We start from the raw sequence: 21,269 nt of genomic DNA, 5'->3' as shown, positions 1-21,269 counted from the left end.
CGGGGGGCACCTGCCGTCACCCTGACCCTCCTCCTGCCTCAGACACTAACGTGACCCTGCCCGAATCAGACGATGGGGGGCTGGGACTGGGGAGCCCCCTCCCTGATCTTACTGATGATTGGGCAGCACAGGCGCCTGTGCCAGAGGGTGGCTCAGTCTGGGGGCCCCCTCCCCAGCCTTCCCACCCCGACGGCAGAGCCGGGCTGCTGCGGGGGGCCTGTGGCCCGAGATCCTGGCGCGGCCTGCCACAGACCGAGCCGGTCTTCCCCCTTCCCCCCCCAAGGGAGTAGGCCGAGGATCCGGGGCCGCTCCCGGCGCTCCTTCTCCGCCTTCCTTCCCTCTGACGGACATGATCTTATGGATCACCGGCCCCAAAGGCCTCCTGTAGAGAGGGGGGCACCGAGCCCCAGGGAGGATTTCCACCCAAGCCCATCCACCCAGGGCTCCTTCCCAGCTTGCAAGTTTGGTGCTGGGGCACCGGGCTGGTCCCCCTTTTCCCTCCGACCTGGCTGCTCTGGCCCCTTTTCCCTCCGACCTGGCTGCTCTGGCCCCTTTTCCCTCTGACCTGGCTGCTCTGGCCCCTTTCCCCTCCGACCTCGGTGCTCTGGCCCCTTTTCCCTCCGACCTGGCTGCTCTGGCCCCTTTTCCCTCCGACCTGGCTGCTCTGGCCCCTTTCCCCTCCGACCTGGCTGCTCTGGCCCCTTTTCCCTCCGACCTGGCTGCTCTGGCCTTTCCTCCCAGGCTCCTGGGCCACTGTGCGACATCTTTGCTGACTGGGGACCTTAGGGACGTGGGCTGTGGGCCGGGGGAAGGCGCTCCTCTGGGGCTGGGGAGGGGCTGGTGCCCCAGGTCCCCCTCAGCTGTCAGTCCTGTCGTCCTGTCTCCCTCCACTATGGGACCAGCCTTAAGTGCAGACAGAGAGGATCATGGAATCCTGGATAATGAACTGGCAAAGGCCTGAGGGGTCTGGGGGCCCCAGCCCCCCATTCTGCAAATGAGCAGACCGAGATCCACGGAGGTCACACAGAATAAAGCATGTATTCTGGTTCCCATCAAGCCCAAGGCTCCAGATCTATGGTCTGTGGGGCCCCCAAAGGCAGAACGGCGACCCCCTGGGGGACCCCCAAATCAGGAGAGCCTGGGGTGGCTCTCCAGAGGCAGAACGGCGACCCCTGGGGGCCCCCCGGGGTCTCTGTCTCTCACAGGCTTCTGTGTGAAGTGTGAGTATATCGCCCACAAGGAAGGGGTCCTCAAGGAAGAGCTGGCGCTGGCCTCCGAGACCAATGACAACCTCTCTGTCCAGGTGGTGCTGCAGGCCCGAGTGATGGGTGAGGAAGGAGGGGGGCTCACAGCTGACCCAAAGAGGGGCCTTGGGTTTGGAGTGGGGGGTGAAAGGGCTGTGGCTTGGGGGGGGGCCATTTGCTAGGCTAGGGGGGTGCTGGGGGGGGCCATGGCAGGATCCTGGGCCCGGCAGCCCGGGGGAGGTGAGGGGGGCGTCAGCCTCCAATAAGAGACAGCCTGAGCCTCCCCAGGGAAACTGACACCGGGAACCCGCCGGGCCTGGGCCAGGGTCCTGGTGCATACCCCAGCTCTGCGCTGCCCGGGGTGCCCTGGTCAGGAAGGGAGGTGTCGGGGCTTGGGGAGCGCTGGGTGGGAAGGGCCCCGGGACAAGCTGCTCCCCGCTGTGGGCCTCCGAGAGCCGAAGGGATCCCCGGGGGGGGGGGGAAGGGGGGGCTCCTGAGCTTAAGCTGCCCAGCTTTGTACCAACTCCCCTGCTCCCTCTGCTGGCCTCCGAGGGAAGTGACCGCCAGAACACTGTTCTCCCAAAGCTTGGAGGAGGGGGAGAGGGAGAAGGGGAGGATGGAGTGGGGGAGGAGGAAAAAGGAAAAGGAGAAGGAGGGGAGGAGGGAGAGGAAGAGGGAAGGAGAAGAGGACAAGAAAGAGGAGGAGGGAAAGAGGAAAAGGAGGAGAAGTAGAAGGGAGGAGGAGGAGGGAAGAGGGAAGGAGAAGGGGAGGAGGGAGGAGAGGAAGAATAAGGAAGGAGAAAGAAGAGGAGGAGAAAGGGGGAGAGAGAATGAAGAAAAAAAGGAGGAAGGGGAGAGGGTTATTTCCCCTGCTCATCTTGGCCCTTGGGGTTCTGTGGGGCTGGGGTGGCCCCTTGGCAGCGTTATCGCCTCTTGGGCTTTCATTACCCAGGTGACCTTGAGCAGTCTCTCTGGGCAAAAGAGGGGCATCCAGAGGGTCTCCTGGGTGAGACCTGGGTCCCGAGATCCCTGGCCAATGGAGTCGGGCGGCGATTTCCAGAGAGTTGTAGGGAAGGACTGGGGGCTTGGAGAGCAGCTTCTGTGGAGGCCCGGGGTCCCTGCCGGAGACCCTTCCCCATGCATTCCAGCCCCCATGTTGCAGAGGAGGAAGGGGCAGGACGGAGCCCGGGACCCCACATCTAGCCTGCTTCTGCCTCTACCAGGCTGGGAAAGGAGCCATTACCTCACAGGACCACATGTGTCCTCGGAGGGGGCTCTGGAGAGACTGGAAGCTGGCCCTCGGGGGGGAGGGCGCAGAGGCAGGGTCTCGAGCACAGAGGATGGAAGCTAGGTTCAGGGAGGAGGCGAAGGTTCCCTCAGTGTGCCCATCTGTACCGTGGCACTGCCAGGACAGGCCGGCTGACCCCCGTCCCTTCCCTTTCAGATCGGCACCACGGCACCCCGATGCTCTTGGACGGGGTGCGCTGCGTGGGCGCGGAGCTGGAGTACGACTCGGAACACAGCGACTGGCGGGGCTTCGATTAAGGCCCCCCTCCTGTCTCCCTCCTCTGCCTCCTTCGTCCCCTCCCTCCCTGATGGAGCAGCTGCCGAGGGGTCCCCTTTCCGTCCCTGGACTGGATGCTTTGCTACTTGCAAGGGGGAGAGAACCGGGAAGGGCCTGGAGCCGGAGTGGGAGGAACCTCGGGGGTCTCCCTCCCGTGGGCAGGAGGAACCTGGGCCAGGGCTACCCTTCCCTTCAGCCTTAAATTGCGTCCATTTGTCTCACTCTGTGTTGCCTGGTGGCCCCTGCGGGGTCCAGTCTGGGGGGTTGGGAGGATGGGGAGGGTGGAAGTGTTCTTAACTGGGTGGGTGGGTCTCGTGGGCTGCCCCCTCCCCGCTCTGCCCCAGCATCCCCTGCTCCCTGCCGTCCATTCGATGCAGCCTCGCCATGGAGTCCTGCGGCCTTAGTGGGGGGGTGGGGAGGGAGGTCTCCTGTGTGTGCCTGAAGGTAGCCTTGAGGGGGATGGGGGCCTATGGGCCACGCCCGGTTCCCAAGCCATAGAGCAGGGGAGAGGCCACCCTGGGCCTGCCCCCGTCTGTCCGGCTGCTGCTGTACTGTCTGCTGCTTTAGCCTTCTCCCTCCCTCCCAGCTGCCCTGGGGGGTGGGCGTGAACGGAGGCACCGAGGGAGGGCCCCCCTCCGCCTTGCGTGCCCCCCGTGTGTGTGCCTGTCCCGTGTTTGTTGGCTGTTTTTTAAGTGACGTTGGGATGAAACCCCAAAGAGAAGAAACAAGTTTCTGTGCAGACCTGACTGAATCCTGGCTTTTGTCTGAGGGGAAGAGATGGGCGGGGGGCTGAGAGCTGGGACCTCCCTCCTGCCCAAGCCCTAGGAGTGACCACGCTCCTGGGGGTCACCTCGATGGGGTCGGCTGGGCCGGAGCCACCTGCAGATGCCCGGAGCCATCGCTGGGATGCGGTTAAAGAACTGGAGGAGGCCGGGGCCCTCGGGCCAGTCCCGGCTCCCAGCAGGTCTGGGCTGGTCCCTCATGCTGGAAAAATGAAGAGGCTGGGCCATCCACAGGTGCTGGGCATGGTGTCCCAAGGTCCTGCTTCAGCTGTATGACTGCCTCAGTTTACCCATCTGTCCAAAGGTGATGGGGAAGACCTGATGGCTGGGAATCCATAATCTTGTGACCCTGGGCCCCAGACGACCGATTTTACAGTTGGTGGCCTCTGGTACTGAGGGGAAAAGGATTGATTTTTCTGCCCCCTTTTTGGACAACCTCCACAAAACAACCTTGGGATCAGGATGACCTGCCTGGGGGGTTTCAGCCACTAAGGTGACCTGCTTGAGGTAGAGGGACCAGAAGTTTGGAGTAATGACCTAGTCAATGCACCTCATCTTTCTGGCAGCTATGTCCCCCTCTCCCCAGAGAAGCCCCATTGTCCTCCCCAGGATGCCCTCCTCTCCCCCTCCATAATTCTACATCAAGGCTCCAGCCTGTGAGAATTGGGGATGACGCTGGCAGCCCCATCCCAGGGCCTGTCTCCCCCCACGCTCCCCTCATCTCCCTGCTAGGCCGTGACCTTGGGCATTAATGCTTTATTGACAACTTGGCTTTCTCTGACAGCAAACCCAGAGCCCCCTCCCCAGTTAGAAAAGCACTCAGCCCTGCTTGGTGGTGGGGTCGGGGGATTCTTGTTAGGGGGGCAGGGATCAGCTTAAACCCTGGAAGAAACTCAAGGATTTTTCACTGCAGGGAGATGATTGTTCCCCTCAGGCCTGTTTAAGTGCCTTGAGCCATGCACAAGATGTCTCCCACCCCAGCGTCCACCATCTTGCTGCCAGTGACCCCTAACGGTACCCCAGACAGTAAGATACTTGACTAGTAACAGTGCTCCAGCAGGTAACTGTGAGGTAACAGGATTCTCCAACGGCCACTCTCCTACTGCTAACGCCCCGCTGCTGTTAATATTAACCCCCTGCTAATAACCTGCTTCCCGATACTCTGGCTGGCGACATCCATCCCTGCTCCCTGAGCTGAGATTTCGTCACCGGGGTATTCCCTTCATCATCACAGCTCACACCGGAGCCCACCCAGGTGGGGGAGGAATTGCTGCTCTGCCTTTGGACAGTCTGTCTGCTCCACTTCCTTCCGGAGGCTCCACACCTGCCCAACCATAGGCCCCACTTTGCAAACGTCCCCAACACTTGCTTAGAGGAGGCCATTGCTGCAAACTAGGCACGGGGTCTCCTCACAGCCCCGTTCCCCTTTGAAGCCTTTGGCGTCCCGTTAACTTGTCATCTCCATCCAATGCTTTTCTTGGTGCTGGGACTGGGGAAAGCATCGAGCAGTTTCCAAATCAACGTTGGTCTTCGGATGTACTGAGCTCCTCACTCGGCTGACTTAGCTGCATCAGTCTGGATAACATGCACTTTTCATCCACTTGATTTTTTCAGGGTAATTTTCAGGCTAATTGTTCTCATTAAGGAATTCCTGTTAGGTCCAGGGGCCATCAGTAAGTACCCTGTTAGTAACTATCCCACCCAGTTATATTCCTGCCAGTAACTTGATTTCCCTAATACTATAGTTCTGACTAGTGGCATTACTCCATTAATGAAACCCTCCTCCCCTTCTTGTCCCGTACTACCGTTACCTAATAGTTCCAGGCCCTATCCCAGAGATGCTTTTATGCTCTTCAGACTCCCAAGTAGGGGCTTGATTGGTCTCCCCAACACTCTCCGCCCCTTTCCACGGGTCATCACTGGCATTTTCGTGGGCTTGGCTCCTGTCACCCCTCCTTGGGTGGGAGGACCTTTGGGGGTCACAAAGGTCTGCACTAGCCTCAGCAGCGGGAGTCGCCTGGTAAATGAGGTTAGTTTGTTGTTCTCCCGGGACACAGCGCTAAGCCATCACCTCAAAGCTAGTTCATCCAGGTCTGGGCTGGATTTAAACTATAGAGATAGGATCTGGAGTTACCCACACCCCTGCTCCGGAAGAGCACATCTCAGTACACAGGAAGGAGTCCCTCAGGGCAAGGGGAGGGGAGCGCTTCGAATCTGCTCTTTGTCCCAAGCTCGCCTTCCCGGGCTTTGCTCCACGTCTCTGGCTTCCCTTCCAGCTTCCGCTTTCTGGGATTCCGAGGATGCTGGGAGCACCCCCTCTCCTCCCCCCCCCCCAACCCAGCGCTTCTCTCTCTTATCGCTAAAGCTAACATTTCTAATTCCATACCGAATAATAGCGGTGATGTCCAGCGACTTTGTTTTACTCCTGACCTTACTGGGAATGCTTCTAGCTCATCCCCATTCCATAGCACGCTTCCGTTCAGTCCCTTTCCCGGCAGTCCCCAGGGCCGATCCCCCACCAAGCCATCCTTGCGCCTCCTTCCCCGGCGCCCTCCGGCACCTTCTCCGGGGCCGCCTCATGGGGCTGCCTGGGTCTCACCCCGACGCGGGGTTGGCCCGCTGGCCCTCTCCGGCCTCGGCTCCCGAGGCTCCCTTCCCATCCCAGGCCCCCCACAGCGCGCTGAACCAAGGCAGGATTGGGATGGAGGAGGGGACTCCGGAAAGGAGGCTCGGAAGGAAAGCGAGCGAAGGGATGTGACCCGAGCAGGAGGGGGATGGGAGAGGGGAGGGGCGGAGGGGCGGGGGGGGGGGGCCGCGGCACCAGGCCGGGGCTCCTTTCCCCTCCCCGCCCTCAGTTGGAGAGGAAGTCGATGGTGGCGCGCACAGTCCGGGAGGTGCTGACGTCCACGGCCGTGACCTTGATCTCCGTGTCCCCGAACTGCATGGAGGCGCGGATCTCGCGGCGCGCGGGCGGCGTCCCCGGGGGCGCGGGCGCCAGCTCGAGGCTGACGGCGCCGCACTTGCGCACGCCGGGGTCGGTGATGTACTGCACGTCCTCGGCGGCGCAGCAGTAGATGTTGATGAGGATGCGGTGCTGGCCGGGCCGCGCCGGGCAGTAGCTGCGCTGGACCACCTCCCCCAGCGCCACCGACTGGTCGGCCGCCACGAAGCGCTCGAACACGTCGGTGCACCAGCTCTTGCCGTCCTTGACCAGCAGCTTCTCCGGCGGGTGGCGGCCCGCCACGAACTTGTTCAGGACCCCGACGCCGTAGGTGAGCGGCGAGCGGCGCACGCGCACCACGCCCGGGTCCAGGCCGAAGAGCACGGCGCCCTTCAGGATGGTCAGGCCCACGTCCTGGGGGATGATGACCCGCAGCCCTCGGCCGCCCAAGGCCTCCTGCACGGCGTGTTGGAGCACGGCCGATTCGGCGAAGCCCCCCACCAGGAACAGGAACTTGACCCCCTGCACCTCCGGCCGGGCCAGCAGCTCGTCTGGGGGGAGAGGGCGGAGCCTAAGGCCCTGCGCTCCGCCCCCGCCCCCCCTGCAGCCTCCCCTCGGGCTGGGCCGCGCCCAGAGCCGCGCCCAGAGCCCCGCTCGCGGGGGAAGGGGGAGGGGGGGCACCGTGTGGGTAGTTGGGTTCTGGACTCTCCAGGCCGCCCCGGAACCCCGGTGACTGCTTAGTTGGCAACAGTTTGGAAAATGGTAGGAAAGGGGTAAGAGGTAATGTCAGGGTCGGGATGGGGGGCTTAGAACAGGGACTGTCAGGGACAGGAGGGGGCTTAGAACAGGGACTGTCAGGGCCGGAGGGGGCTTAGAACAGGGGATGTCAGGGCCGGAGGGGGCTTAGAACAGGCACTGTTGAGGGGGACTCTAAGGAAAAAAAATATCAGGCTTTAGAAGGCACTTTAAATTAGGAAGCTCAAAGCTAGAAGGAACATTAGACCCTACAATGTGAAAGCAGAGAGGGACCTTAGGCCACCGCGTGTCCAAGCTGTCCAGAGTGAGCTCCTTGAGAGCGAGGACTGTTTTTGCTTGCCCTTATATCCCAGTGCTTGGTACACAGTAGGTGCTCAATGAGTAGCTGCTCAAGAACAGCTAGTTCTCGAGCTGACTTAGGTCACAGAATGCCTAGTCAGCGGGGAACCTCGGAGCCGAAGAGGTCAGGTGTGGCAGGGCTCTCAGAACAAAGGAGACTTCAATCTGATAGCACCTAAGCCCACCGAATGAGGAAGGGCCCGTGGCTTTGTTCATCTGCTCCAGCCCTGACCTTTTTACTAATCTGAAAACATCCCAGATTGCCGGGAAGGGACCCGGGCTTCCTGCATCACCACCCACCCCACAACTTTTGTTTGCGGCCAGAATAAACAACCCGACCCGCTGTCCGAGGCCCCGGCCCGTCCTCACCGATGTGTTTGATGATCTGGCTGACGGTGGGCTGGAAGAGCTCGTTCATGGCTTCGCAGGACATCCTCAGCATCCCCTGGGAGGACCACTTCACAAAGTTCACACTGCAGGGGAAGGGCGGGGACACTCAGCCCCATTGTCCCCTTCATGCTGAGGGAGGCCGGGGGGTGAGGGGAGTGCCGGTCCCAGGCTGAGCAATTCCAGGAGACGGAGGGGGCTTTCTAGCACCCAACCCTCCCGTGAGAACCCTTCCGGACCAGGAGCTCGGGACGCCCAAGACAGCTGTCACTGAGAGGCTTCTGCCTCTGAAGCAGATGCCTCTTAGGGGAGTGTGATGGGGGAATGTGCACGGGGAGACAATCAGCTCCCAGAAAGATGGTCCCATAGTCTTCTTTGGCCATCTCCAATCAATTCTGAGCCTTGCCACCTTTCCTGCCTGTCATTTCTGATCACAGAAACGGGTTTAAAGCTCACTGTGATCTTAGAGGCATCTAGTCCGATTTCATTTTACAAAATGATAAACTGAGGCTCCAGAGGTATGTGATGTACCCGGAGTTGGGATTCGAACTCAGTTTGTGATGTCACTACTTCCTCTCCTTCCCTCTTCCCTCTCTACCTTCTTCCCCAAGATTTCTGGGCACATCTCTGTGCCCCCAGGAAGGAAGGAATGGCCCCCCCGAGACCCCCAGCTCCCACCTGCTCTTGCGCAAGGCCGTCTCCACATTGTGCCCCCGCTGCTTGCGGTAGAAGTCGATGAAGGAGAAGGGCAGGGAGATGTTGAGGGGACTGGCGCGGTGGGGCCCGGCCGTTCGCTTGCGGGCCTCAAAGGCGATGGTCAGGTCCACCCACGCCGCTGGACGCTTGGTTTTGAAGGTGGTGATGAAGTCATCACTGAAGATCCTGCCCAGAAGCTGTTCAAAAGCCAGGTCCACCCCAACTGCCCCATAGGGGCCCCCTGAGGAGGGAAGAATTGAGGGAGGGTTGTTCTCATCTGCTCAATTCCAAGGGCCCCCGAGAAACGGAGACTGAAGCTCCAGCAGCAATGGGTACCGGAGTCTGGTCTGAGAAGGAGGCACAGACCCTGCCCCAAGCCTCTCTCCTTATCCTTCCTTAAGCACAGATCACATCACACCATGACCTTAGTCGAGCCGGGGCTGGCCTTCTCTCAATCTGGGATGCCGCCCTCCTTTTCTTATTTCCTTTGAGACTTAGCTCAAACATTACCTTCTCCATGCAGCCCTTCCCCGTCCCCCAAATGCTAGTGTACTGCCTCTTGAAATGGTATTGAATCGGTAAATGCACAAACATGCACATATAGATTTGCCCATCTACAGGGGCCAGAGACACGATTTCATTGTAGAGGTATTCGTTTTCTTGTCGCTCAGTCACGTCCGACTTCTTGGCAAAGATGCTGGAGGGGCTGGCCATTTCCTTCTCCAGCTCATTTTACAGATGAAGAAACTGAGGCAAACAGGGTTAAGTGACTTACCCAGGGTCACGTAGCTAGTCAGAGTATCTGAGACCAGATTAGAACTCAGAAAGATAACAGTGCCTTCTAACTACTTCATTCCTCTACTAATGAAATACATAAATATATAATAATGTGATAATTAATGTATTTAAATTGTATTATTTATATCATCTTTTAATATTATATTACATATATATTATACTATAGTATAATATATACTAAATAGTATATGTTTAATATATATACACTAAACATATACTATATATAGCATAATATATACTAAATATATATACAATATAGTATATAATATATAATTTATATTATATATAATAAAATATTTGTATTATACTATATTTAGCTATATATATAGTATATAGTGTAGTGTAGTAGAGTATAATATATACTAAATATATACTAATATATATAGCATACTAAATATATATACAATATAGTATAGAATATATAATTTATATTATATATAATAAAATATTTGTATTATACTATATTTAGCTATATATATTTAGTAGTATATAGTGTAGTGTAGTAGAGTATAATATATACTAAATATATACTAATATATATAGTATACTAAATATATATACTATATAGTACATAATGTAGATGTATATATAACAAATACATTTTATATTATACTATATTTACTATAACATGTAATAACAGCATTTCTACTCTTGATAGAATGTCACTTCCTTCAGGCAGGGGTTACTTTTTGTCTTTACAATTCATTGTCAGCATCTAGCACAATGCCTAGGATACAGTGGGTGCTTAATAAAAGCTAGTTGGTTGATCTCGATTGATCTGCTGGAAGAGACAATAGGAGTCCCTGCCCTGAAGGAACTCCTGGTCTTTCTGGGTAAGGAGATGCTCGGGAGTGGGGACAGGCAGAGTGGAGGGGATGCAGTTCGAAGTTCGGCCACGAGAGGGCAGCGTGGCCCACTACCTTGCCATGGCAAAGGTGGTCTGAGTGGGGGGCTCTTACCTGAGGCTTTGTAGAGTTCTTTGAGCGTCCCCAGGGGCTGCTCTATCTGGTGCACGGTCAGGTCCACGGTGCCGCCCCCACAATCCGCCACGATGTAGCGGTCGCCTGCGGGAGGGCCGGGTCAGGACAGTGCCCAGGCGCCCCCCCCACGCGCACCTGTGCGTCCGCGCTGCTCCTCCGCCCCCCTCAGCCCCGGCACCAAACCCAGGCAGCCAGTCCCAGGGACGCGGGCGCGAGAGGGGCGGAGCTAAGAGGGATGGGGCTGAGCTGGGGGAGGGGGTGTGGGGGGGACTAACATTTCCACGGCGGGTTCCTGTTTACAAGATGATGGGGACACACAGACCCAACCTGCGCACACACGCGCAAACACACACAATTAGAAGGTCCGCTTCCGTCCCCCATCCCATCCATGTTCCTCCTCCCTCCCCAGGTCACGGGCCCTAAGTCTCTGGATTCCCCCATCCCGCCTCCTTTAGCTGCTGAGCCTGTAAGCTCCGAGATCCCCCCAGATCCGGGCTCTGAGTGAATCTGCCTCTCCCCCCACAGAGTGGGGCCGTTTCTCTGAGTGTTCGTGGGCTCTGGGACCCCGGGGACCCGGGGCGGGGAGCTGTTGGAGAGGGAGGATGGGGACGGACATGAGGGAGGGGAGACGGGGGTACGAAGGCGAGGTCCTCCTGGGGAGAACACCTAAGGGTGAGCCTCCCTATATTTCTCACCCAGCCCATGCTCAGGATGTTTGTGGAACAGTCCTGAGCCGAGAAGCCTGACAGTGACCCGAGGAGGTCCCCAAGGACTTGTGCCCAGCGTCTGTTTTTGACAGACCTGGGCTGGCAGCTTCCCTGGGCTGTGGGGACTGAGCCCCTGGTGCCCCATTTCTCTGTGTGGATGGGGACACTGAGCAGCCCCTCCCGCTTCCACTCACGCCTGCCCAATGCAGCCCAGCCCTCACCCTTCCCCCGACCCTTCCCCGGCCGGGACCTCCTACCTGCCTGCATCTCTGCCCACAGCTCTCCGACGCCCGACTCCACCAGGAAGGTCCGGCTGTGTCGCGACCTTCGAAGCTGTTCCCTGGCTGGGATGAAGAGAGCGGGCAGTCAGAGAGAACCCCAGGGGTCGGGTCGGGGTTGATCCCACTCCCAAATCCGTCCTTGATAAACCAGCCAGATTTTTTTCCCCAAAGAGTCTGACAAGATTTCAGTTGGAGTGAAACACAAATGTGCAGCTCTGGATGCTGGGGCGGCTCCGACTTAGCATTCAAAAAGGCCTTGCAGTGATTTGGCCCAACATCATTTCCCGGATGAGGAAACTGAGGCCCGAGAGAGTCAGTGACCTGACCGTGGTCATCCGGTCTACAAGGAGCTATTCGGAGGGCAGGGACCCCTCCTGGTGCTTCGAATCACGCAGCCCCCCATTTCACTTTGGGGCGCGCTGGTCTGACAGCCCAGCTTCACAATCTCTTCACTAAATCCCGCTTTCCCGCCTCACCTCGCCCCAGATTTGATCCCAGTCCCCCCTCCACCCTATCTCTTCCCCGGCCAGCCCCTGCTCTCGGTTGTCCATTTTCGTGGTCCCCAAGGATGTGACCAGCAACCCCCAAATAAGGAGCCGGGATGTGACGGCCCCCAGCCTGTGGTCCTGTTTCTCTCCCCACTCCCAGACTGGGCTTCCTCGCAGGCCGATGAGCTCCCCAAGCTTACCCCTCAATGGGGGGAGAGGGACGGGCCCCGGGAGGACCACTGCCCCCAGCTCCAGGCTCTGGGTCCCAGTGCTCTTTTCTATTACAAGGTGTTACTCTGGCAGGAGGGGGCCCCAATGTCCCAAAGGTGCCCTCTGCCCCCCAGGGACCCAACTTCACAGGGTGGTTCTATGGGGAGGAGACATGAGTTTTATATGGTACATATGTATATAATATAGGTGGAGGGATGATGGATGTGGAGAGAGAGAGAGAGAGACAGAGACAGAGACAGAGAGAGAGGTGAGAGAAAGAGAGAGACAGAGGCAGAGACAGAGACATAGAGCAGAGAGAGGTGAGAGAAAGAGACAGAGACAGAAAGAGACAGAGACACAGAGCAGAGTGAGGAGAGAGAGACAGAGAGATGGAGACAGAGAGAGACAGAGACAGAAAGAGACAGAGACAGAGCAGAGAGAGGAGAGACAGAGACAGAGAGAGAGAGAGAGAAAGAGACAGAGACAGAAAGAGACAGAGACAGAGCAGAGAGAGAGGTGAGAGAAAGAGACAGAGACAGAAAGAGACAGAGACACAGAGCAGAGAGAGGAGAGACAGAGAGAGATGGAGACAGAGAGAGACAGAGACAGAGACAGAAAGAGACAGAGACAGAGCAGAGAGAGGAGAGACAGAGACAGAGAGAGAGATTCAGAGAGTGAGAGACAGAGACCGAGACAGAGGTGAGAGAAAGAGAGAGAGAGAGAAAAAGAAAGAAAAAGTAGGAAAAGGGCAAATAGGTGGACAGAGCGCCAGCTTAGAATCAGGAGAACATTTCCCTGAATTCACATTTTGCCTCAGAGCCTTAAGAACTGTGGGGTCCTGGGCACGTCACTTCACCCCGTTTACCTCGGTTTCCTCATCTATAAAACGAACTGGGGAAAGACGCGGCGACCACTCCAGTATCTTTGTCAAGAAAACCCCCGGGGTCACAGAGAGTCAGACGCGACTGAACAAGACTGAACAGCAGCAAGAGAAGCAGACATCATCTGGTCCCAAGAGTCCCTTGGTCTGGGGAGCCCCCGTTCAGGAAATTCCCCAAATAAGCAAAATGCGCGCAGGGCAAATGGGATGTGGCCAGCAGAGATGGGGGGGGTGGTGCGCAAGGGCTTCTTGAAGAAAGCCCGGCTTGGAGGAAGATGGGAGGAAGCCGAGGGGGAGGAGGCAGAGATGGGGAGGGAGCACGTGCCCCGCAGGGGAGACCCCCGGTGACAAGGGCCGGAGTGGGGGTGGGGCGTCTCCTGTCACTGGCTCGTGGAGGACCCGGAGGGGTGTGAGGTGTGAGAACACTGCAAGGGATCAGGTCACTGGGCTTCGGAAGCATGAAATAAACCAAAGGGCAGAAAATAAGGGGATCCCGGCCCCTGAAATCTGCCCGTGGATCCCAGGAGGAAGCCTTGCCCTGCGTTCCCTCGGGCCGCAGAGTACGCGTCCGCATCTGGATCTGACACAGGTTTCCGCGACTCCGAGGCTGGTTCTCTATTCGTCATCCCGAGGGTCCCCGGGTTTACTGTATTTTTAAGAGTAATAAATTAACTGTGGTCAGAAGCCAAAGTGGCCAGCAGGTGGCGCAGGGGAGCTGAGCGCGACTGAACAATTCCAGCATCCCAGGGTTAGAGTGTAAAAGCTCAGGATAAAAGACTTCTCCGAGTTCTCTCCAAAAACGCAGGAAAAAAGACTTCTCCGAGTTCTCTCCAAAAGCTCAGGATAAAAGACTTCTCCGAGTTCTCTCCAAAAGCTCAGGATAAAAGACTTCTCCGAGTTCTCTCCAAAAACGCAGGAAAAAAGACTTCCCCAAGTTCTCTCCAAAAACGCAGGAAAAAAGACTTCTCCGAGTTCTCTCCAAAAGCTCAGGATAAAAGACTTCCCCAAGTTCTCTCCAAAAACTCAGGATAAACTTCTCTCCCTTTTTCTCCAAAATCTTAGGATAAACTTCTCCCGTTCTCTTCAAAAGCTTAGGATAAAAGACTTCTCTCATTTCCTCCAAAAGCTTAGATGAAGGACGTCTCCCGTTCTCTCCAAGCATCTTGATTCTAGAGAAGGGAGCTGAGGTCCGTGGCGGGGGGAGGAGGGGATCCTTCAGCTTGTTAGAGGGCGGAGGTGGGACGTCGGCGTCCGAATGGGCTGGGCAGGCATGAGCTGGACATCATGGGAAAGGGTTAAAAACCAAAGCCAAGCCCGCCTGGGTAGAGCCAGTGGACGTCTCTGTCACTGATTGGAATCTGCGGGGGGGACGCTCTAGATCCCTCCGGAAATGGTCCCTGCCCTCTCCCTCCCCAGGAGAGCCGGGCACCACACCCAGAAACCAAACAGGTGGGCCCGCTGTAGGTGGGCCCTGCCCCTCCCCGGGAGGCCAGGCCATTGGGCTGCTTTTCCTCCCCACCGAGGACACAAACTCTAGTGGGCGTCAAGGCCTGGAACCCCAGTCCTGCCACACGCAGTCATGGGCTACTTGATTGCTCAACTAACAGTCACAATACACAGGGGCCCTCAGACTACGCCCGGGCCAGATGCGGCAGCTGAGGATGTTTATCCCCCTCCCCCAGGGCTATGAAGTTTCTTTATTTAAAGGCCCACAAAACAGAGTTTTTGTTTTTACCATAGTCCGGCCCTCCAACAGTCTGAGGGACAGAGAACGGGCCCCCTATTTAAAAAGTGTGAGGGCCCCTGAATCAGAGCATTAAGGGCTGCAGAGCCCTCTGCGGAGACTGTGGTTTGGATCCTGAGTCCTACAGATGTCATCCCCAACTGACAAATGAAGAAACCGAGACTCAGAGAGGTCATAAGGTTTGCCCACTATCACCAAATCTGTTTCCCCCTCTGTGAAATGGGCATAATAGTAACCTTGTTACCTCTCTCACATAGCTGCTGGGAGGAGCCCAGGATGTTTATAAAAAGTTATTGTGATTAAATCATTCCAGACTCCCTGTGGCCCCATTTGGGTTCTCTTGCCAGAGATACCGGAGTGGTTGGCCATTTATTTCTTAGCTCATTTTACAGATGAGGAAACTGAGGCACAGACTGGTTAAGTGACTTGAAGTCAAATTCCTCTTGCATATGGGAACTCTTCAAATACTTCAAAATTGCTATCCCAGCCCCCTCCCCCCAGGTCCTCTCTTTTCTAGGCTGAACACCTCCAATTCTGTTCATTGAACCAGGAGACAAGATCAACCGCCCCCATCCCCTACAGTAGCCCTTCCTCCCATCGGTGAGTTAAACAGCAAGGAAATGCCGGGACATTCACTTCTCTCAGAGTTTTACTCCTGACTCTATGATCTTTTCTACTTTAAGTTACTTTTCTCCCCTCCTTCCCAATCCCTTTTGTGTTTTTCCCATCTCCTGCATCTGTTTCTCTCTGTTTTTATCGGCCTCTGTCTCTCTCTCTCTGTCTCTATCTCTCTGTCTCTATCTCTGTCTCTCTATGTCTCTGTCTCTCTCTTTGTCTCCCTCTCTCTGTCTCTGTCTCTCTCTTTGTCTCCCTCTCTATGTCTCTGTCTCTGTCTCTCTGTCTCTTTGTCTCCCTCTCTTTGTATCCTGTCTCTCTCTCTCTATCTCTGTCTCTGTCTCTCTATCTCTGTCTGTCTCTCTCTTTGTCTCCATCTCTCTGTCTCTGTCTCTATCTCTGTCTCTGTCTTTATCTCCCTCTCTCTGTCTCTGTCTCTCTCTTTGTCTCCCTCTCTATGTATCTGTCTCTGTCTCTCTCTGTCTCTTTGTCTCCCTCTCTGTCTCCTCTCTGTCTCTGTCTCTCTCTCTATCTCTGTCTCTGTCTCTCTATCTCTGTCTGTCTCTCTCTTTGTCTCCCTCTCTCTGTCTCTGTCTTTATCTCTGTCTCTGTCTGTCTCTGTCTCTCTCTGTCTCCCTCTCTATGTCTCTGTCTCTGTCTCTGTCTGTCTCTTTGTCTCCCTCTTTTTGTCTCCTGTCTCTCTCTCTCTATCTCTGTCTCTGTCTCTCTGTCTCTGTCTGTCTCTCTCTTTGTCTCCATCTCTGTCTCTGTCTCTATCTCTGTCTCTGTCTCTCTCTTTATCTCCCTCTCTCTGTCTCTGTCTCTCTCTTTGTCTCCCTCTCTATGTCTCTGTCTCTGTCTCTCTCTCTGTCTCTTTGTCTCCCTTTCTGTCTCCTCTCTGTCTCTGTCTCTATCTCTATCTCTGTCTCTGTCTCTCTATCTCTGTCTGTCTCTCTCTTTGTCTCCCTCTCTCTGTCTCTGTCTTTATCTCTGTCTATCTCTGTCTCTGTCTCTCTCTTTGTCTCCCTCTCTATGTCTCTGTCTCTGTCTCTCCATCCACCTATCTTTTGGAGCCATTACAGCTCATCTCCTCTAATTCCCTCATTTCCCAGGTTCTGAAACAAGCAGAGTTGGAGCTGCCAGGTCACGCAGGCCGTGAGCAGGCTCCTCATTCTGATTTATGTCATTATTCTTGTTGGGTTTTACATTTATTTCTGTTAAGTCTCATCTCCTCAGCTGGTCCCGGTGTTCTGGGCTGCCTCGGTCCTTCGGGATCCCGACTCTATCGTCCCTCTGCCCCCCTTGCAACGGCAGACTCGCCCACCAGGGCCTTTCATCCAAGGCACTGGACTACCCAGGTGGGCTTGCCCACGGCCGAGGCCGGTCCGCAGGCTCCGAGACTTGGTGGTCGCTCTGGGGGGCCGGCCCGCCTGTCCCCGCTCTCACCTTGGCGGAAGCTGGAGTCGATGGAACGCCGCTCGCCCAGGAAGCCGTTGGACACCGGGCGGCAGCTCAGGTCGATGAGCTGGTGGAGACGCAGCTTCCGACAGTAGATGGAGGCAGCTTCGGGCTCTAGGGCTATGAGGAGCTGCTCGGGATCCTCGGGGGACACCAGGCCCGCCTGGGAGAAAAAGGGCAGCATTAGTGCGGAGAAGCTGGAGGAAAGCCTACGGAGCGCGACTCAATCTGCAGGAGCCGGGGGGGCATCATGACGCCAGAAAACAGTGAGGGGAGCTACGTTATACTGAAAGAGGCTCTTAATAACAAAATAATAGGGACAACTAGGGGGTGCAGGGGCAGAGAACCAGCCCTGAAGTCAGGAGGACCTGAGTTCAAATCCAAGCCTCAGACACTTAACACTGCCTGGCTGTGGGACCCTGGGCAAGTCACTTCACCCCAATTGCCTCAGAAAAAAAAAAAAAAGTAAAAAAAATAATGAAATAATAGGATCAGCAAAGTAGTGCAGGGGTTAGAGCTCCAGCCCTGCAGCGGAGCTCTATGCCCCTGGGCGAGCCACTTTACCCTGTTTGCTTCCATTTCTTTTTTTTTTTTAATTTAAAGCTTTTTTATTTTCAAAACATATGCACGGACAATTTTTCAACACTGACCCTTAAACATCTTGTATTCCAAATTTTCTCCTCCTTCCCCCCACTCCCTCCCCTCAATGAAAAGGAATCCAATATATGTTAAACGTGGTAAAATATCCGTTAAGTCCACTCTAAGTATACATTCCGTTTCCTTATCTACAAACTGAGCCGGAGAAGGGAATGGAGAATGGCCATCCTTGCCAAGACAACCCCGAAGGGGATCACGAGCGGGGGACACGACTGACAAACGACGGAGACCAACCTCTTCATTTGGCAGAGGAAGCCGGGCTCCAGAGAGGGAAAGGTTGGCCGAGGCCGTACCGGCAGGGACCGGGAGAGCAAGGGCTCAGCCCCCGGCTCCTGCTGCTGGATGGGGACTCTGGCAGGATCACCCGGCTGATCCGGGAGACTGGAGCATTCTGGGTTGGGATGAGAGCCATCAGGCTCACCACCACGGGGGATGGAGGCCGGGCTCCTGGGAGGACTACCCGCCATTTTGCCTCCTCCTCCCCAGCGATAACTTATTCTCTCCTGGATATAAGGGGGAATATAAGGGGGCTCTGAGGGGGAAGCTCCAAATCACTTCCCGACAAGGGCTCCGCTGCCTGCCATCAGGCTGCCCCGGCCCCGGGCCAGCTCTCACATCTTTCCTCCTCGGATACAAACTTTGGGAGGGGAGGGCGGCTGCTATCCGCGCCCCCTCAGCCAGTGTCTGGCACACAGCGTTTGACGAATGCCCGCTTTGCCCGCTTGACTCGCACTGATCTATTTGTCCGTCGTCTGTCAGTGTCTGACGGCTGTCGTTCATCCCCTCCCCACCTCCCGCTCAGGGCCGTGTCCCCTCAGGACAGGGACAGCGGAGACGCCGCTTCCCTCCGAGTCAGGAACGCCATCCCTGCCAGCGAGCTGGGGGCCTTCCGGGGGCAGGTTCCCCGTGCGAGGCAGGGGGCTGGCCGCAAAGGCCTCCCCCGCTCCTTCCAGCAGGCCCGCCTGGGACTCAGGATCCCCTGAGTTCCTTTGGGCGGTGGGGTGGGGGTGGGGGGGCTGAGGGCGGCTCCCTCTGATTAAATCTTTAGCAGAGACTTTCCTCAGAGGTCCCGGCCCTCTCCGAGCTGAGGTTTCCTCGGAACAGTGTGGGAGTAGAAGCCACCGAGGGGCTGAGTCTGCGAGTGCCGGGGCCGGGAGGAGGGTGTTTGTTCTGGCCTGGATACAGGCGATGTTCTCATCCCTTGGACAGGCCTGGGGCTGAGGCTCCGGGGGAGGACGGAGGCTCTGGGGCTGAGCCTCCTCTGCCAGAAACCTTAACCCTTTCTGGCTCCCATCCCTCGCCTCTACTGCACAATCCCGGGCCCTAAGTTGAGGACTTTTTTCCATTCAGATCCCTGGGTGTGGGGGGAGTTATACGGCCTCCTAGGGCAGGCCTGGGAGGGGCTCGGCCCGTCCCATCTCTCACCTTCGCGCTCCAGGCCTAAAACCTTTCCTTCCTCAGCTGCCCCTTCTCAGTCCCAGCTCCTCCCCAATAAACACGGGAGCTGCTGCTCCTCCTCGGGGCTCCAGGTGAGCCCGTCGCTCACTTTGTTACCGGCAGGATACAGCCGGCACTCACCTCTGCGCATCTCGTCCCAGCACCGTGCCCGTTTCCTGAGGGCGAGGACGCACCTGCCTAACTTAATGCGTGGCATCCAATAGGTGCTTAATAAATGCCCGTCGATCGACTGGAGTGAAGCAAAAAGCGTATCAGCTCCGGACCCAAAGGACTTGGGTTCGTCTCACTTGTGATACTCAAGGCTCACTCTGTGTATCATGGGGTAAATTGCTTATCTGAATCTCAGTCTCTCTACTTGAAAAATGAAAATGTGGGATAGAGCCCCAGGCCTGAAGTCAGCAGGACCCGGGTTCAAATCTGGCCTCAGACACTTAACACTTCCTGGCTGTGTGACCCTGGGCAAGTCACTTAACCCCAACTGCCTCAGCAAAAAAAAAAAAAAAAAAAGGAAAATGTTGAACTTGATGGTCTCTGAGGTCCCTGGACTTGTGGATGACAGAATAAAGGACCCGTCCTCCGGGGATTTCTCCAAACTTCCTGACCTCACTTCTGTTCGTACCCTGGGTCCCCACTGGGAAAAGAATAGTCCCGTGGTTTGCCATTCTGATAAAAGGGGCATAGTCTGAAGTGTGGCTTCTCCCAGCCCTAAGTGCTGCTTGTTATTCATTCAGTCAAATAATAAACATTTATTAAGCACCTACTAAGGTCTTTTCCATCCCTAAGTCCTAGTTATTCATTCATTTATTCAATAAACATTTCTGCAGCACTTATTATGTGTCAGCTACTGTGCTCAGCACTGGGAATGTGTTAGTGTCTCAGTTTTCCCTCATCCCTCCTCAGCACTGGGAATATAAAGAGGCAAGAAACAGTCTCTGTTCTCAAGTAGTTTTTTTTGTCCTTCCTTCCTTCCTTCCTTTTTTCTTTCTTCCTTCCTTCCTTCCTTCCTTCCTTCCTTCCCTCCTTCCTTCCTTTCTTCTTTCCTTCCTTTTTTCTTTCTTTCTTCCTTCCTTCCATTCCTTCCCTCCTTCCTTCCTTTCTTCTTTCCTTCCTTTTTTCTTTCTTTCTTCCTTCCTTCCATTCCTTCCCTCCTTCCTTCCATCTATCCATTTATCCTTCTTCCTTCCTTCCTTCCATCTATCCTTCCTTTTTTCCCTTCCATCTATCCATCTATCTTTCCTTCCTTCCTTCTATCCATTTATCCTTTCTTCCTTCTTTCCTTTCTTCCATCTATCATCTAACCTTCCTTCCTTCTTTCCTTCCTTCCATCTGACTTTCCTTTTTTTCTTCCTTCCATCTATCCATCTATCTTTCCTTTCTTCCTTCTATCCATCTAACCTTCCTTCCTTCTTCCCTCTCTTCCTTCCTCCCTCTCTCCCTCCTTTCTCCTTTCTTCCTTCCTTCTTCCTTCCATCCACCCATACCCATCCCTCCCTCCCTCCCTCTCTCTGTGTACAAAGAGTGGTCTAATACCTTCCATTTCTCTTCTCTGGCCCTTCTCTAGCCCCATGAAGTGTTTCCTATAAAACTATTGATCGAACCCATCGCAAGCTTCTCATATCCTACTCAAGACAGGAAGGGAGAGTAAGAGAGAAGGGAGCTCCCTTACTTTGGGAGAAGGTAAGAGTGGGAGACTGTACTTTGCCCTTAGTCCAAGGTGACATCCCCACATTCCCAGACGCCTCTTTGCCTGGACCCCGGCCCTTGCTGACCATCACCACCCTGGCTGATCTCCAATTCACAAATGGAAAACGGAGGCAGCCAGAGATTCAGAGACTAGTCCAGGCTCACACTGCTGGTAAATGTGGGAGGCAGGTCTGGAACTCGGACCTTCTGGACCCTGCTCTGTCTCCGCTAGGGCAGGCTTGTCTGTGTGGCGCTGCTCTCCGCTCCCCCTCACTCACCAGGTAGGCGGCTTCTCTCATGAACTGCTTGGCTGGCTGCTTCCAGATGGCAGGGACGGTGAGTACCCAGCGGATGGCGTTCCTTTCGGGCAGGGACGGGCACTGTTCCCTGAGCTCCTGGATTTCAGCCGAGGGGTTCGGGGGAAGGAGGGAGGGAAAGAAAGGAATCAGCACCGTGGCGCACAGAACCCCTTCGTTTTACAGATGGGGAAACTGAGGGGAGGAGACCGAGCTAGGATTCAGAGTTAGGCCCTAGGAGTGCATCCGGCACAGCTGCCTTTGGATCAACCCCCCGCCCCGTGCCCATTTCAGAGCCGAAGAAG

At 55.8% G+C, this 21,269-nt stretch overlaps 2 protein-coding genes across 2 annotated transcripts in view; one reads left to right on the top strand and one right to left on the bottom strand.

Moving 5' to 3' along the window:
• Positions 1-3,554, top strand: part of ADISSP (adipose secreted signaling protein) — an 18,447-nt gene extending 14,893 nt beyond the window's left edge. The window contains exons 5-6 of the mRNA XM_051974322.1: positions 1,206-1,328; positions 2,689-3,554. Coding sequence (XP_051830282.1) covers positions 1,206-1,328; positions 2,689-2,789 — 224 coding nt within the window. The 3' untranslated portion in view covers positions 2,790-3,554. The remainder of the gene's footprint in view (positions 1-1,205; positions 1,329-2,688) is intronic.
• Positions 3,555-4,331: 777 nt separating this feature from the next.
• Positions 4,332-21,269, bottom strand: part of HSPA12B (heat shock protein family A (Hsp70) member 12B) — a 40,674-nt gene continuing 23,736 nt past the window's right edge. Inside the window, exons 7-13 of the mRNA XM_051974321.1 lie at positions 20,947-21,063; positions 16,859-17,033; positions 11,452-11,538; positions 10,467-10,571; positions 8,692-8,950; positions 7,996-8,099; positions 4,332-7,082 (exon numbers count right to left, since the gene is read on the bottom strand). Of these exons, the coding sequence (XP_051830281.1) occupies positions 6,442-7,082; positions 7,996-8,099; positions 8,692-8,950; positions 10,467-10,571; positions 11,452-11,538; positions 16,859-17,033; positions 20,947-21,063 (1,488 nt within the window). The 3' untranslated portion in view covers positions 4,332-6,441. The remainder of the gene's footprint in view (positions 7,083-7,995; positions 8,100-8,691; positions 8,951-10,466; positions 10,572-11,451; positions 11,539-16,858; positions 17,034-20,946; positions 21,064-21,269) is intronic.

The sequence above is a fragment of the Antechinus flavipes genome, chromosome 2 (assembly GCF_016432865.1).
Source record: "Antechinus flavipes isolate AdamAnt ecotype Samford, QLD, Australia chromosome 2, AdamAnt_v2, whole genome shotgun sequence".
In the NCBI taxonomy this organism is placed as follows: Eukaryota; Metazoa; Chordata; class Mammalia; order Dasyuromorphia; family Dasyuridae; genus Antechinus; species Antechinus flavipes.
Note: the sequence above shows the minus strand (reverse complement) of the source record. Positions and strands in the feature narration are given on the sequence as shown.